A 15,531-nucleotide genomic window follows, 5' to 3' on the forward strand; every position below is an offset into this window, starting at 1 on the left:
TCACTGCCAACTTTGCCTCGGTCAAATGATTTGCAATAAATGCTCCTGCCATGACAGAAAACTACTAAAATAATAAATGCTTATAATAAACGCTTTATTTACTAATGAGCCAGTCAGTTTTATGGGTTTTGGCTGGTATGTGGAATTGAAATGCTCGGTGTTCAGTAAAAATAAGATAAATGAGGCCGACACAAATGGAAACTATGCCTGCTATTTAATTAGTAACCAGTGTTTGCCTGAACAAAGATCTAACTGAAGTCAAATTCATAAAATCAGATTGGGTTTTGTAGAATACAAACATTAAAAAGGTCCCATGACATGGTGCTTTTTGGATGCTTTTATATAGACCGTAGTGGTCCCCTAATACTGTATCTGAAGTCTCTTTCCCAAAATTCAGCCTTGGTGCAGAATTACAGCCACTAGAGCCAGTCCCACAATGAGCTTTCCTTAGGATATGCCATTTCTGTGTCTGTAGCTATTGAGGAGGAGAGAGGGGGGGGCAAGGTGGAGGGTGGGGGTGTAGCCTTAACCAAAGGCCACTTTGCTCGTTTGAAAGCCATGATGTCTCTCTCTCATGGGTGGGCCAAATTCTCTGGGTGGGCAAAGCAGAGAAAGGGGAGGTAACCTTCCTCCTTATGATCTCATAAGGAGCAAGATTCCAGATCAGCCCATCCTCATAAAGTTACATTTTCATGCCATGGGACCTTTAAATAAGCACAGTGAAGGTGTCCAAAACACATGTGATATTATCAAGACTGTATAACAACCAAACAGTGTTTCTGACAAAATTAAATATCCAAAATAAACTGCTTAAACTTGCCGATTTGTAGCTGTATTAAGTTGATTCAATTTGGATTAACCTTTTACAATTGGTGGCATTGGCTGCTGTAGACACCTACTGCAAATCAAGAGAATAATTTCATTTGGTGCTTACTTTGATCACAAAAGTTGTTACGAGGCTTTTGTTAATGTTAGAATACTTTATGAAACCAAGTAGCTATTGTAGAAACTGCAATGTTAACCAACAGTTGAGAAGTTTCGAAAATATCTCCTAGAGGAAAATGTCAATGTATAGCAACCTGAACACTTGAGTTTTGGCAACCAGGTGTGTGCTGCCTTCTAGTGGCTTCGGTACAACACACATCTGATGAAGTACAGTATGACCACAGCGAGGAAAAACTGATGATGTATCTTACAGCCACTAACACAAATGAGGAAGTTTACAATATATTGACTACACCTTAAAACACCTTTTTTTTTTTTTTATTAAAATCTATATTTCAGTGTTACACAGTAAAAAACACTAACCTTTTCTAGCCCTTTCCTCTGGTGTCTTGTTGCCATATATTAGACTATTTTATAGAAACTAGAGGGTTTTAAAGTTATGTATTAATGTTTAACAACAGAAGTGTATTTTTTATTTTATTTAACCTTTTTTCCATTCAGCGATATAAAATGACACAAAACACATGAAAATTCAGAACAAATAACAATTCAGAACAAATAATTGGGTAAGTTTCTGTTTTCTAAGATGGAAACAACCTAAAAACACAAATGACAGGGAAAACTCCCCTACACTTCCATAGTCATAGAAATGATCTGCCCCTGCAGACCTGAAGGCCTCTATCCTCCCGCTTCACTTTACTAACTGTTTGCCATGGACCTGAAGTTCTTCAAAGTTTCCCGCAGCTTCTGTATAACAGCTTCATCCTCTTCCATAGCCTTAGGGCAGACCCGCTTCACTCTGCCGTGCAGATCCTCCAGGCACTTCTGTTGTACAAGAACCACAGGAGCCAATGGGTTGTATTACATTAGGGCTGTAACGTATTGTGTATTCGCATTTCTCACGTCACAGTCCAGTGGTCACGGTCTGGTGCATGCAGAATACACGGTATGTAGATTAATGCACATTATGCAGAATATACCAGAGTTCACATATGCAAGTTCTGCCGGACCCTTTAAGCTGTACGCCATTAGTGTCATTGAACTGAACTGCTGAGGTTAGCACAATAAGCTGGTTGGCGTGCGAGTCAGTCAAACTATGGCGAGCGCAAATAAAAATCTGGAGCTGGAAGGCCTGCCAGCAACGAAGAGAGAGTTGTGTATAAGACAATGGCAGTGCATCGCCTTTGCTCCACCGTTTTGAATTGAAACACATTCAACATGCTAACTCACATTCAAGAGCATTACTCTTATTCGGGACGAGGAAAAAGAAAACCCGTATTTCAAATTGCATAGAATAAGAGATGCTTTCAGTTTTAGTCTATTATGACCTGTTGCCTTTTGGGTAAGCGTGTTCCCACAGTGTAATAAGGACTTGGTTGAACGGTTTCTTATTTTCAAACTGAAAATATTTTACCAAAGTTGCCAGTGGGCAAATTGTTACCTCAGTCCACAGAAAGAGGATTTTGTTTGGACATAGACACTTCACTACTGTCCAATCACAATAAATTAAATTAAATGCATTTGCGTTGTTTCCCGCTTTACCAAACTCACACAGAACCATGACTCTTAAACCGGTAATGACCGAACCGTGACTTCTGTGTATTGTGTACACACACACACACACACACACACACACACACACACACACACACACACACACACACACACACAACACACATTAAGGTACAGGAATCAGGAGTTGATGCATAAACTGTATAGGTCAGTGTTTCTCAATGGGGTGGTACAGCAGTGTTCAGAGGATGACGGGGGCAATGTAAGCAATATTGTGGAAAGGGGGGCATTGACAGTGTTTCCCACAGATTAGAAAGCAATTTGTGGCACGGAGGGTTTGGGGGGTGAAATACTTATTTTCGTAACAATGAAGTATCAAAAACTGAGGAGGACACTGGATGCTGTCCTCTCCTACTCTTTCTTCAATGCCTAACAAATCTCTCTTTCCCAGCGACCCTGTCTTTCTGCTTGAGCAGCACTGGTTGAAGCCTGGAAATATTGTAAACAAATGAATAACATAACTAATTACACTGGTCGGAAATAATCGGTAAGGGACCTGGATAATGGATAGGGCGGGCGCTGGTCCCAAAAAGGTTGATTACCACTGGTATAGGTGAAGGAAAAACATCTTGATCGTCCCCTGGTGGCTGGCTGCAGTATAGGTCATAAATCCCACCCCCTCCATGTTAGTGGATGGGACATGGGCCAAACCAACTAATACTAAAAGTATACAACAATTTTTTTTGAAAAATATGGTGTTGGTCATTTTAGGTAGTTCTGATCACGCTGTTTGTTCAAGTGTTAATTTTTCTGATAACTTTGTTTTTTATCAGTTATTTGATGCTATAAAACAGGGAGAAACGTATTAATTGACAGCTGAGATTGACTTGCAATTGGTCAGGCAGATGTATGTGCGGGACTTCGATACCGCGGCTCCACCACAACTGATATTTCCTCATGTTTTTATCTCTAATCGCTATTGTGTATTTCATACAATACTGTGAATTTTTTTTTTCCATTGAAAGCCTCAATATATTAAGTCAATGATGGCTGCAGTCACATCTAAACCGCAGTGAAAAACTTAGGATGTTCCTATATGTTATGTGCTTGTGATGTTTGCACGGGAAAAAAGCTAGATCTACTTATTTTGATACATTTGTTTGTTTTCTTGCTATTGACCTTGCTAACAAATTGAAGTATGCCTGAGATACAGATACTTCCTTGCAGTACAGGGACAGATTTAGAGTTGTAAGAACGTTACCTCTGTGATTGACAAGTGGTTAGTAGCTGTGGTAAATACAGACGCAAGATTGTTGGCTACTGTTCGTCTCTCCTCATTGGTCTCCTGCAGCACTAGGTGGTACCTGAAGAGACAACCACAAGTGTTAAAACTCATAATTTAGACTGACAGAAACCTTGAGGATGTTAAAGCTCACACATGAAGTAATCCATAAGACATAAATATTGTTGAGAGAGATAGATCTCTATCTATCCATATCTCTATATCTATATATATCCATAACTCACTGTTGTTGCGCTGCCTTCAGTTGTTGCACAGACTCATCATATCCAAAATTAACCTTCTTCTCAAGGTGGTTACGATGATTCTCCACTGACTCCTTCTCTGCCAACCATTCCTGTTCCTCTTGGGCCAGCTCCTATACAGACACAAACACAGGAAACTACTGATAGTACATGTATGACACAACTGTGCATTTTCTGCTCGTCACCAACACGTTAAAATGTTTAATCATTCCCGTTTCTCAGCTTTGAAGAGCACAAATGCCATCTTGTCTTAAATGTGGTTAAGTGTGATCGATGTGTGCCAACTGGTGATTGCAGTATGGCATTTCTACCAACATTAAGCAGTCTAAACTATATGGACTATACCTGCATGTTAGAATCCAACCGTTCGTCCAGCTTGCGAATCTGCTCCCTCAAGTGCTTCAGGTCATTGGACTTGTCCAAGATGTTAGAATTCACCTTAAAAGAGACACACATTTAAAAATGACAAATATGATTTGAAAGAAAAGACGCACTTTGATAATATTGTGTCAGCATGGGAAAAAGTTAATGGAGCAAAATAATAAGGAATTTGTTACCTGTTCACAAGACTCCTCCAGACTGACTTTCATGTTGGCTAACCGACTGTTCTCCTCCTCCACGTCACTGACCAGCTTTCTCAGGAGCATCTACAACACGGCATAGATCAGAACAAGGACACATAATACTAAAATCTATCACGCAAGACACAAATCTAATTTTCAACGACTTACAATGGAGTACATAAAAAAAAAAAAAAAAAAAAAAAAAAATGCTACAAATAACTGAAAATAACCTAAGCATTGGGATAGCAAGGTAGTCTTGTTTGTACTGAATTGAAATCCTTCAAAATATGAAAGACTGCTCCTATGCCGACTCAAAGGTTTGTGTAAACAGGATCATTAGCAGCAATTACCTGTCTCTGGGTTTTATGCTGAACCATGCTGCCGGGTCCATATTCACATGGCCTGATCTCAAAATCGTGACCACCGGCGTTCTCTGCCGACAGTGGTATCAGCTTCAGTTTACGTGCCAGCTTGTGGTACTCTGCTAACTTCAACTCCGCCTGGGATTAGACAGACACAGGAGGGGCGAGGAAACAAGTTAAATCAAAAAGGTCAAAACGTGTACCACTGGATGAAAAACGTCTGCTATTATCAATCTATACCAATTACAACTGGGTAGCAAAAAAAACACTGACACAAAATATCAGTTTAATTGCAACTATTAAGAAAAATATGTCATATGTCACATACACCATCTTAACAACATTTTGTTTACCATTTCTGCTCCTCCTACTACAGTCAATGTACATACAGTACCTTGTCATTCACTTTCGCCAGAACAATCTCCTCATTCCACTTGTGCTGTTGAGCATCTTCAAGAGACTTGCTGAGACTGGAGATGGTCTGTTGGAGTTCTCTCTTCTCTCGGTTGATCCTCTCAACATCAGCTGGAGTGAACTTCTGGTTCTGCAGTAGGTGTTGTAGTTCATTTTGCTGATGTTTTAGAGTCTCCAGTTGACTGCCTGCAGAAAGGGAGAGGAAAAAAAACATGACATATATGAAATCAGATTCAATCCTCAGTTCTGATTGGAAGGAGATGTTCAAAGTTATTGTAGAAGACCCAATAAGCCCACTTGTGACCACATAACATGGGCAGCCATGTGCTAATTGGAACCTGAATACTGTTTAGTTACTACAGAAGAACAATGTTGCTGAGTGGGAGCTTTCTTTCTACTGCATGGTTACTTACTGACAGTAGGAGACTGAATATTTGCAGATAAAAAAAAAAAAAAAAAGTATGGTCTCTGGTGGCTTATTAATAAAAAACAGAAATGTAAAAAAAAATGTTTTTCCAACAGGGACCAAACTGAGAAAGGCTCTCAGGCAAGACACAAATCCAGTTAACCCATAAGTAGAATCCTTATTATGTTGGTGCTGAGCATGCACAGGCCCATTAAGAACTTGGAAATTCCAGTTACTTTGCATAGTAGTAATTAGCACAGACTGCTACATGGTAGGGCTGGGCAATATATATCAATATTATATCGATATCGTGATATGAGACTAGATATCGTCTTAGATTTTGGATATCGTAAAATCATAATATATTAAAGTGATGGTTTGGAGTAATTTCACCCTAGGGTCCTTTGCACCATGACCTCGAGCCAAACACCCCTGCAGAAGCTTTTTTCACCTGGGTCTAACATTGGGAGAGTTAGCGTAGAGTAGCATTATCAGCTAAATAGCTTATTAGCGCAGGTGCTAATGGACCCACGTTTGTATCTCGTAAATGACCCCACTAATAATGCCCGAAATAATACCAAACTTCTACACTAGTACAAATAGGTTATGCACTCATAAAACGATGGATTAAAAAGTTTCTAAGTACACCAGAAGTTTATGAACACTTGCCTGCTGGCTTCTGCTCTCTGTTGTTGTTACTGCTGCCGGCAGTAAGACGAGTGCTTAGGGCCGTCTACAAATTACAATACCGAAAAGAGATGCAACAAAAATATTTTTTAATTTAACTTTTTTTTTTTAAGTAAGTGCTGTAGTATAACTAGCATGAGACAAATAATAACTGAGATAAGTTTGAAGACATTACCTTATTTAATCATTAAATTAATAAATATTTTTGTTGTATCTCTTTTCGGTGTAGTAATTTGTAGACAGCCCTAAGCACTCCTCTAACTGCAGGTAGCATCAGCAGCAGCTGCAGCAACAGAGAGCAGAAGAGAGCAGGCAAGTGTTCATAAACTTCTGGTGTACTTACAAACTTTCCAATCCATCGTTTTATGAGTGCATAACCTATTTGTACTAGTGTAGAAGTTTGGTATCATTTCGGGCATTATTAGTGGGGTCATTTACGAGATACAAACGTGGGTCCATTAGCCCCTGCGCTAATAAGCTATTCAGCTGATAACGCTACTCTACGCTAACTCTCCCAATGTTAGACCCAGGTGAAAAAAGCTTCTGCAGGGGTGTTTGGCTCGAGGTCATGGTGCAAAGGACCCTAGGGTGAAATTACTCCGAACATCACTTTAAGTATGGTCTTTTTCTGGTTTTGAAGGCTGCATTACAGTAAAGTGATGTCATTTTCTGAACTCAGACTGTTCTAGCTGTTCTATTATTTGCCTTTACACACTTTGTCATAACTCTCATGGTGTAAATAATATTTTGATAAAGCACCAACTGTCAATCCTACAATATTGTCGCAATATCAACATCAAGGTATATGGTCAAGAATATCGTGGTATTTGGTGTACTCCATATCGCCCCGCCCTACTTCATGGTGACTAATTATTGAGATCCAAACATCATCAGACGCCCACAGGATCCAGTGCATCCTGCCAAAGAACCGGCTGACTGACATGGCCATATTTACCAATGGTCTCCAGCTCATCACTCAGTTCTGAATCTCTGTTCTCCAGTTTGGCTTTAAAGGTTTCCATGCTGCTTCGATAACTCTGGAGATTCTTGAGGTCGGCCTGCAGTGTTATCCTTTCCTTCCTTTTGGTCATTAGACGGTCCTTACCAGGAGAAGAAGTCAGAACATTATCTTTCTGATTTAGTGTTGCTCTAAAGTTAAACCAGATTATATTTAAACAGGTGAGTTCTATATACATAGTTGACATGAAGGGGGTCATTAGTTTTAGTTTGTTCCAGGGTTTAAACATGTTTATATATATATATATATATATATATATATATATATATAATATATATAAATATATATATATTTTAAAATCATAATTTAATCCGTGCACATGGGGATGTGTCAATAAAAAGGTCTTCTGACCGTCCGGCTGTCTTTCTCCAGTTGTTCAACCTCATCGCTGAGTATTTTGTACTTCTCCTCCGTCGAGGCCAGCAGGGCTTAAATCAACGTTGTAAAGTTTCTCTGTGAAGACACACACTTGTTGATGTTTCGATTTCCAAATTTAATTTAAAAATCTAAACTGAAACTAACAAACATTATGCTCAAATACATAGAAAGCAATTCCTTGTTAAAAAACAAATTTCATAGAGATGCTGTGCTTACTTAGTTTATTGAAGAATAATTCATCCATGTCGTCAAATGTGTCTTCACCCTGCATGAACTTTGAGTATGTCTCAGCTGTGTAGTCCAAGACGAGCTGCACAGCGACACGTGAAAGAGAAGATAAACATAAATTAAAAAAAACTCACAAATGTTTTAGACTGAGACAGACAGAAATAAGAGGAACCGTATAATGTAAAAATACAGAGAGAAAACACCTGAATGGCTTTGAAATATACTGCATCAGTAAGAAAAACTCAACTGTTAGCAACCATGCAACAAAGAGGTATTGTGTTTGATTCCAGCAACAGATATACAGTACATCCTCTTGACCTTTTAAGGGTTTATGCCTTATGGGTCTGTTAAAAGTCAGGGTACCTTGTTATACTCAGCCCCTTCCTCGATATCAGTGTCTTCACAGAAGTCACTGAACAGCAGCTCCTGCTTACTCAAAGACCAGTTGATCTGACACACAGAATAAGCACAAAAATTACATTAGTTTATTCTGAATCCGATGCAAATGAACTTGGTTTTAGAAAGTGTTCACTTAAAACAGGTAGCCTGGTTTTAAAAGTGTTGTTTGCGTCTCACCTTAACTTGGTCAATTAGCCACATGAGAGCACCAAGGGCCTGAGGCCAGGTGTGAGGAGCTCCAACAGAATACATTGAAGATTTGGAGAGAACAAATGGATACCTGAAACCAAAAATATGGAGAAATAAAGACAGTCCGCAATATTTCTTAAACTATAGAAGAGGAGCCAACATGAAGGCTAACAACAAATAGTAAGGTACTTGCCTGTACTATCAATTTGATACTAGCATAACCTTTTTATTTAATCCAGCCCATAGACTGTATAATATTAATGGACAACGCATCCGGTTCGGCGAAGTGCTGCAAATTCGCAAGTGCCTTAAACGCGCAGTCTATCTGAATTCCAGCAGGGGGCAACACGTGCGGCTGCAAAAGGAGTTTGGTTTCTGTAGAAGTCTATGAGAAAGTGACCCACTTTTCAATTGATTTATTACCTACCTTAAACATTTTCATGAGTTTATGGTCTCAATCGCTAGTTTTAAGTCTTCTGCAACACCAAATCATGTTAATTTTTAGAATTATTGTCTCGTTGATTTTAAAATAGTCAATAAAGCTGGGGATGTTTTAGGGCGTGGCTATGATGTGATTGCCAGTGAAAGTGTGTAACGTTACGTAGAGTGTAAGCAGCTCCTCCCTCATCTAAAAATCACACTCGACGGATAGCAGATCTCCACAAACAAATGGGTGACGTCACACATGCTCAGTCCATTAATATACAGTCTATGATCTAGCCCCATCCTTAAGTGGTGCAAAAGTCCTAGGCCACCAAGAGCTTTCTTTCTTTTTTCTAAGATACAAAAATGCACTTAAGACTGTAGGGGTACTAAATTAAACCGAAATATGAATACATACAATTCTTATTAATACTTAAAGACAGTATTTTACCTCAGGGCTTTAAGCATAGCTGGAACCTCTTCCTCAACTTTTAGATTTGGCATCTCAAAGTTTGGGTCTAGCTGACGGTAGACAAACTCAAACACCTTCACAAACTCCTTGGTAGAGGGAGACTGGAGGGTTTTGGCTGACAGAGTGCCTGGGTAACCCTGCTCTGTCAAGAACTAGAAAGACATAAGAGAGACTATCAGGCTGGACAGAACTACAGTATGGATTTCCACTCATATTGACCAACACTTATACTACTTTTTTTTTTTTTGCTGCAAATGCAGGTACAAAAAGTCTAAGCAACATTTTGATTTCACATTCAGCAATATTATTTAATCAATACGAATGTAGTAACACAAATAAATTACAATCCAGATATCATCCAATAATGATATTATGCTAGGATAGTGGTGAGACTAAAATCAGGAGTGCTGGAGCCCTTTAGACCTCTGTGTGGTAAATGTGTCCATTAGGTGTATTGCAGTGATGCTCAGCAGCAGTTCAATGAAATGGGATAAGGTGTATGTTGCTGTCTGCCAGCAAGTTAATTTTCAGATACGACCACTAAGGGGCACCAAAATATTTCATATCCCGCACAGCAGATTTAATGTACAAACATGTAATGTAAACAAACTAAGCTATTAGCGCACACATAGGGTTTCACCTCATGCAGCTGTCTGATACACTGCTGAACATAGGACTTATCATGCAGAGGTCTGGTGTCTTTGATTTTCTCAGTTCCTCCAAACCCTGACATGGTGCTGTTGCGAGGCATGCTGGCTCCGCTAGTCCTGCAGACAAGATATTAACATACCACTACAATGTCAAATATCAATTTATGTCTCAATCATGTTCATACATTACAAAAAGGTTTCTCAAAAATTGTGAATCCCAGCGATCACGAGAGGTCCTTGAGCAATGAGCATACATTAATAAATGTGCACAAAACATATTAGGCTGATTGCAAAGAAGAATAAGTTTAATTTCAATTGCATCTAAATAATTGCATTGTATAAATGTATTAGTGGTAAATAAAAACAAAGACAACAAATTTGACTGGTTTTATCTTGAGTAGAATAACAAATTAAGTCTCTTCTAGTTTACTCATTTCAGTACCTTTAATTTATTTTATGAGCATAAAGTCTGTACTTGTTTACTTTAGTACCACATCTATGCTGTTAATGTGGGTTTGTTACACTGGTTTAAATTAAGAAAGTAACTAAAAGCCCAGTCAGGTTTTTACAGAGGTATTACTCTCTTTGAGGTCATCACAGATGTTTCCTTCTCACTGTGTAAGGTAAAGACTATACATTTTTACCACTTCATTTCATCTTACTATTGTAATTGTACTGGCTGTGTCCGGTTTTACCGATGTATCGCCTATATCTATTGTATGTTCTCAGTCTTCTGTAGTTGTTTACACTTCTATGTGAAGATCACTGGAAAGCAACTTTGTACATTTCTGAAATATTATTCACATACCGTGCACCAAAGAAGCTGGTCCTCCTTTCAGAGTTCACAGACTGCGGTTTGGGTATGTTAAGCTTTCCAAAGGAAGGCTGTTTAACGTTACTGTGAAGAAACATAAAACGTAAACAAATTGATGTATTCCACTTGCTGACTCACATTTAAACATGCTGCCAATAATCCATTTATCATGTGTCTTCACTGAGTCACACGCTCATGTTTCTAATATCACCCTATGCCACAAATAAGTAACGTTAGAGGTCTAAACTATGAAGCCTCCAAGTAAATGATGTCCAAGTGTTTGTGTCTGTTTGTTATCAACGTTAAACACAGGAAACAGCATGAAACTAAACATAACATAAATTTGTCTACAATGTAAGATCAGTCCAGGGTAAGGTTTTGGATACAAAAAAAAAGTAATTAGAAGTAGTTGAGGAGCAAAGTGAATAACATTTGTTTTTGTTAGGATGTCGCCAACGTCAGGGGTCCGTTTCAGAAAGCAGGTTTAGTGAAAACTGAGTTTGTTAACCCTGAGATGAGAGAAACTCTGGGTTTTCTGTTTCAGAAAGAGAAGTAACTTCACCTCAGAGTCAGTTACTATGGTAACTGAGCCTGTGAACCTAACCTGGGCGGGAGCAAGTTTTCTTCCCTCAGTCTCCTCCCTCTGACACAGCACTCTTTCATTTCTTCATTCATTCAGTCAGTCTGTATCAGGTGCATTTTAGCGCAGTTTGTTATCTCCATGAATAAGAAAACAGGGTTGGTTTATTAACCATGTTAGGCAGACTGTAACACGCTTTTTTGTTCGAACATGGCATTTCCTTTTGTCAACGATCCCGTTGATGAAGATGCTGTATTATTTTTGTTAGTTAAACATACGACGGGAGGTGTTTCTCTGTTCTGTATGTTTGAATATAAAAAGCAATAAAAAAATTGATCTTAAAAAAAAAAAAAAAAAAAAAAAAACATGTCAGGAGATGATATTGAGGTCTGACTATAGATTGTATTTTCATTTCCAGATAACTACCTATTTGAGAGGTATCGTTTTTCTTCACAGTCCATCAGATCTGTAGATAACCTTATCCGCCCTCATATCACTAACGTCACCCATCGTGGACATGCTCTACCACCAGATTATTTGTGTGGCATCATTTTTTTTGTTTGCAAACAGCAGTTTTCTTTACAACACTGTTGATGCGGAGCATATTAGTAAAGCCACTGTAGCAAAGTGCTGTCAGAAGAGTGACTCGCTCTGAAACTTTTTTTTGTAGACTTCCCTGAACACAAACCAGTAAGAGACATTAAAAAGAAATAAATGATTGTAAATCATGCTGCAACCTCAGAATGGGATTAGTAGTAGTTTACTTTATTCGCCCGCAGGATTGCACCTAAATGAAATTATAGATGTACTAGGACTGTCAAACGATTGTTTTTTTTTTTTTTTTTTTTTTAAACTTACCAGTCTACCTTGATTAGGAATCAAATGAATGCAAAGAAAAGTTACTTTATGAACTTGACTTTAAGATTTGTATTTGTTTATTATTTATTTACTGTAAACAAAAAAAAAAAAAAGGGTACTAAACAAAAGTCAGGAACTTGTTTATTGTTAAGGCCAAGATTTAATAATAATGTAATAACTATAACAATAACTTATTTCACCAGTAAATTGCCGCTGAACGACAAAAACAACCACCAGATGGGAAATGTGTATTTTACAATTACTGTGAATGCACCACGAGGCTACCTGTTTTAAGTGAACACACCGTCTGTGTTGTTTAATTCCGACAGCGGCAGCTGCTGCGCTGCAGAGCAGACTGTTACATCCCGGTGTTGGAATCCTCTACAGTGAAATACAGTCACACTTTACACTGTTTAATGTTAGCTGTCAGCATTTTAACCGTGTTTAATCCAGCTGCTAGCTAAAGGTAGGCTAACGTTACCTGCTGTCAGGTGTAGTGTAAAGTCAGGCACCGAAATTTCTTATTCGGTCTCATTACTACCGTTTAGGTCGGCACATTTCGGTACCCAACCCTACTTACCAGAGTCAATATAGTGTGCAGTAACTCATAAACTTATAAAATAATTTTGATTACTCATTGATGTCCAGTGATCACCAGTTGATGAGACAGCGTTTGCACTTTGGTTTCAATAACAGGTCGGCGAGTAGCACTCTCCAAAATAGTGCTTTGCCTGAGCCCACTAGCATCAATCTGAGTCACGTTAACTGTACTATGCTTCAAGGTTCATACGCATTTTAACCAATACTTTTCCATGACTTTTTGGCAAATTTCCATGACTATGTGTTCCTGAAAATGTCAGTCGACATTATACAAAACAAATACAAATCTGTGTTAAAGTTTACCCTCAGAGGTTTAACTATAAAATGACAATTTATGTGGTTCATAGTTGGATTCATAATATCGCTCCTCGAATAGAATATTGAGGTTAAGACGACGTGAAAATACATTTATTAATGACATTATTATGCTGTGTTAAAAAAAAATTCCATGACTTTTCCAAAACTTTCTGGGACTTTTTATGTTTCCAAAACCTTTCCAGGCCTGGAATTGGCATTTTTCAAATCCCATGACTTTTCCAAGTTTTTTCAAAACGCATGAACCCTGATGCTTAGCTTGCAGGTGGTAGCTCAAGTTTGACGTGCTTCGGTGATATTTTAATTTGGCTTTACACAATGTGCATATGGCTTTCGATTTGTCTACAAGCCGTCCGGGAGTTTTGGAAAATAAAAAGCGGCATTCAGAGTTGTGTTGCTGCAGCATTTCTCCATCATGCCTGCAGCCTGTAGTAATAAATTAATAAATGGCAGCATGCAATTAAAAAAAAATTAACGTTATGCTCGGCCTTTAATCGCAACGCGATTAACGCGTTAATGCTGACAGCCCTATGTACTACCATTCCAGTTTCCACCACTAATATTATAGGTTACCTGTGATTAAATATGAAATTAACACACATATTAGAGCTTATGCATTGACTCGAGCAGCAATTTTCTCCCACACCAATTCTCTCTCTTTTGCAGCCGCAGCCTTTTAACAAAATATGTATTCAAACTCGCTGTATGTATTATGGCTCCATTCATGTTGCCTTTTTATTGTGGTGGTGCACGCGCTTAACTCTGAGTGAACCTACACCTTGTTTACTGAACCAACTCTAATCAGCTGTGGAGCTTCCCACCTCAGGGTAAATCAGCTCAGAGTTCAGAGTAAAACTCGGAGTTTGTTAAACCTCCTTCCTGAAACGGGCCCCAGGTTATAAACAACCGCAAATGGGCAGACTAGTTTCGGTTACTTCAAACCAACCTTTTGGGCGTTGTATACGCCATACTCATCCTGTTGCTGTCTTGCACTCGCATAGGCTGGTCCGATGATCTGCTGCTTGCTAACGTTGCACGACTCATCCTTCCACTAGATCACACATTACAAAAAAAAAAAAGAAACTTTAATAACGTCATTCTACTGCTTCACAAAGTCCACCAAAACACATACAACTGCATATTAGGGCGATACTATTGGTTAGCTAGCTAGCTAGCTCGCTACATTTTGAAATTAATGTCACATAGACGTTTACGTAAAGTCTGTCAGTAGCTAAGGTTATCTCGGTGTTTGTTGTGCGGTAGCTTATCTAGCTAACGTTAGCTACATACTAGCTACTAGTTCAGTGGCTTAGCTAGATTAACTAGACAGAACACAGCTAAATATAATAATCGTTGTTAGGAAGTAATGCTGGCGTAAAGTTATTATTACGGTTGGTAACACTGTTTACATTAACGGTAACGTTAGCTAGCTAACTAGCGATACATCTAACTAACGTTGAAGTCAAATCACAATAACGGCGACTGGTAACGTTAACGTAAATATTTTAAGCAAGCTACCAAAACCATTACATTTCGTCAGACTGTTGTTTAATGATTAGTTCCAGTGATACAAAATGGCTTTAAGTGGATCTCAAGTTAATTTAAAACGTACCGCTCCATATTGTGTAGCTAGCTAGGTGGAAAGTTAACGTTTACAAGATGATCCAAACGGACGAAGTCACAAACCCCGCCAAACAAATACAAATACTGGATGGCGGTGACATCACCAGAGTACGGATAGCTATTTAACCCAAAAAGGGTTCGTAACGCGCTCTACAAATATAGGACTTGTCCACACCGACACACACTATAAAAGAAAATCTGAAATGAGAGCAGTCTAACATTTCACTGATGTTTAGCATGTGAACACTATCAACTAATATTTGTAACTTTGAATGTAATTTAAAAAGCTGAGGGAAACGTAGGATAATTACACTTAGAATATTCAAATATTATTATATTATATAGAATATATTCAAATAGAATATTCAAAATGTTGGCTAATTTCCCTGGCCAAGAAGTTTTTTCATATTAGACTATCTATGACTGTAATAATCCCACAAGTATCTGACTGATTTGTCACAAGTAAACATACTGCTTTTTGTACTAAACTTTGCAGCGGTTATTCAATGAAACATAGTAACATAGTTATGTTAGGTCTTCCATAGTGGTT

The 15,531-nt window shown here is 38.4% G+C and overlaps 1 protein-coding gene across 1 annotated transcript; it reads right to left on the reverse strand.

The window, feature by feature from the left end:
• Window positions 1-980: 980 nt before the first annotated feature.
• On the reverse strand, window positions 981-15,094 carry LOC114555564 (kinetochore protein NDC80 homolog). The gene is given in 18 exon segments (XM_028578049.1): window positions 981-1,770; window positions 3,719-3,821; window positions 3,985-4,115; window positions 4,348-4,440; window positions 4,560-4,649; window positions 4,916-5,065; window positions 5,322-5,527; window positions 7,390-7,534; window positions 7,804-7,881; window positions 7,883-7,905; window positions 8,047-8,140; window positions 8,422-8,508; window positions 8,635-8,737; window positions 9,521-9,693; window positions 10,182-10,308; window positions 11,000-11,089; window positions 14,305-14,409; window positions 14,971-15,094. Coding segments are annotated over 18 exon segments (1,932 nt in total). The 5' UTR covers window positions 14,979-15,094; the 3' UTR covers window positions 981-1,644.
• Window positions 15,095-15,531: the final 437 nt, after the last annotated feature.

Source organism: Perca flavescens, chromosome 5 (genome assembly GCF_004354835.1).
Source record: "Perca flavescens isolate YP-PL-M2 chromosome 5, PFLA_1.0, whole genome shotgun sequence".
NCBI lineage: Eukaryota > Metazoa > Chordata > Actinopteri > Perciformes > Percidae > Perca > Perca flavescens.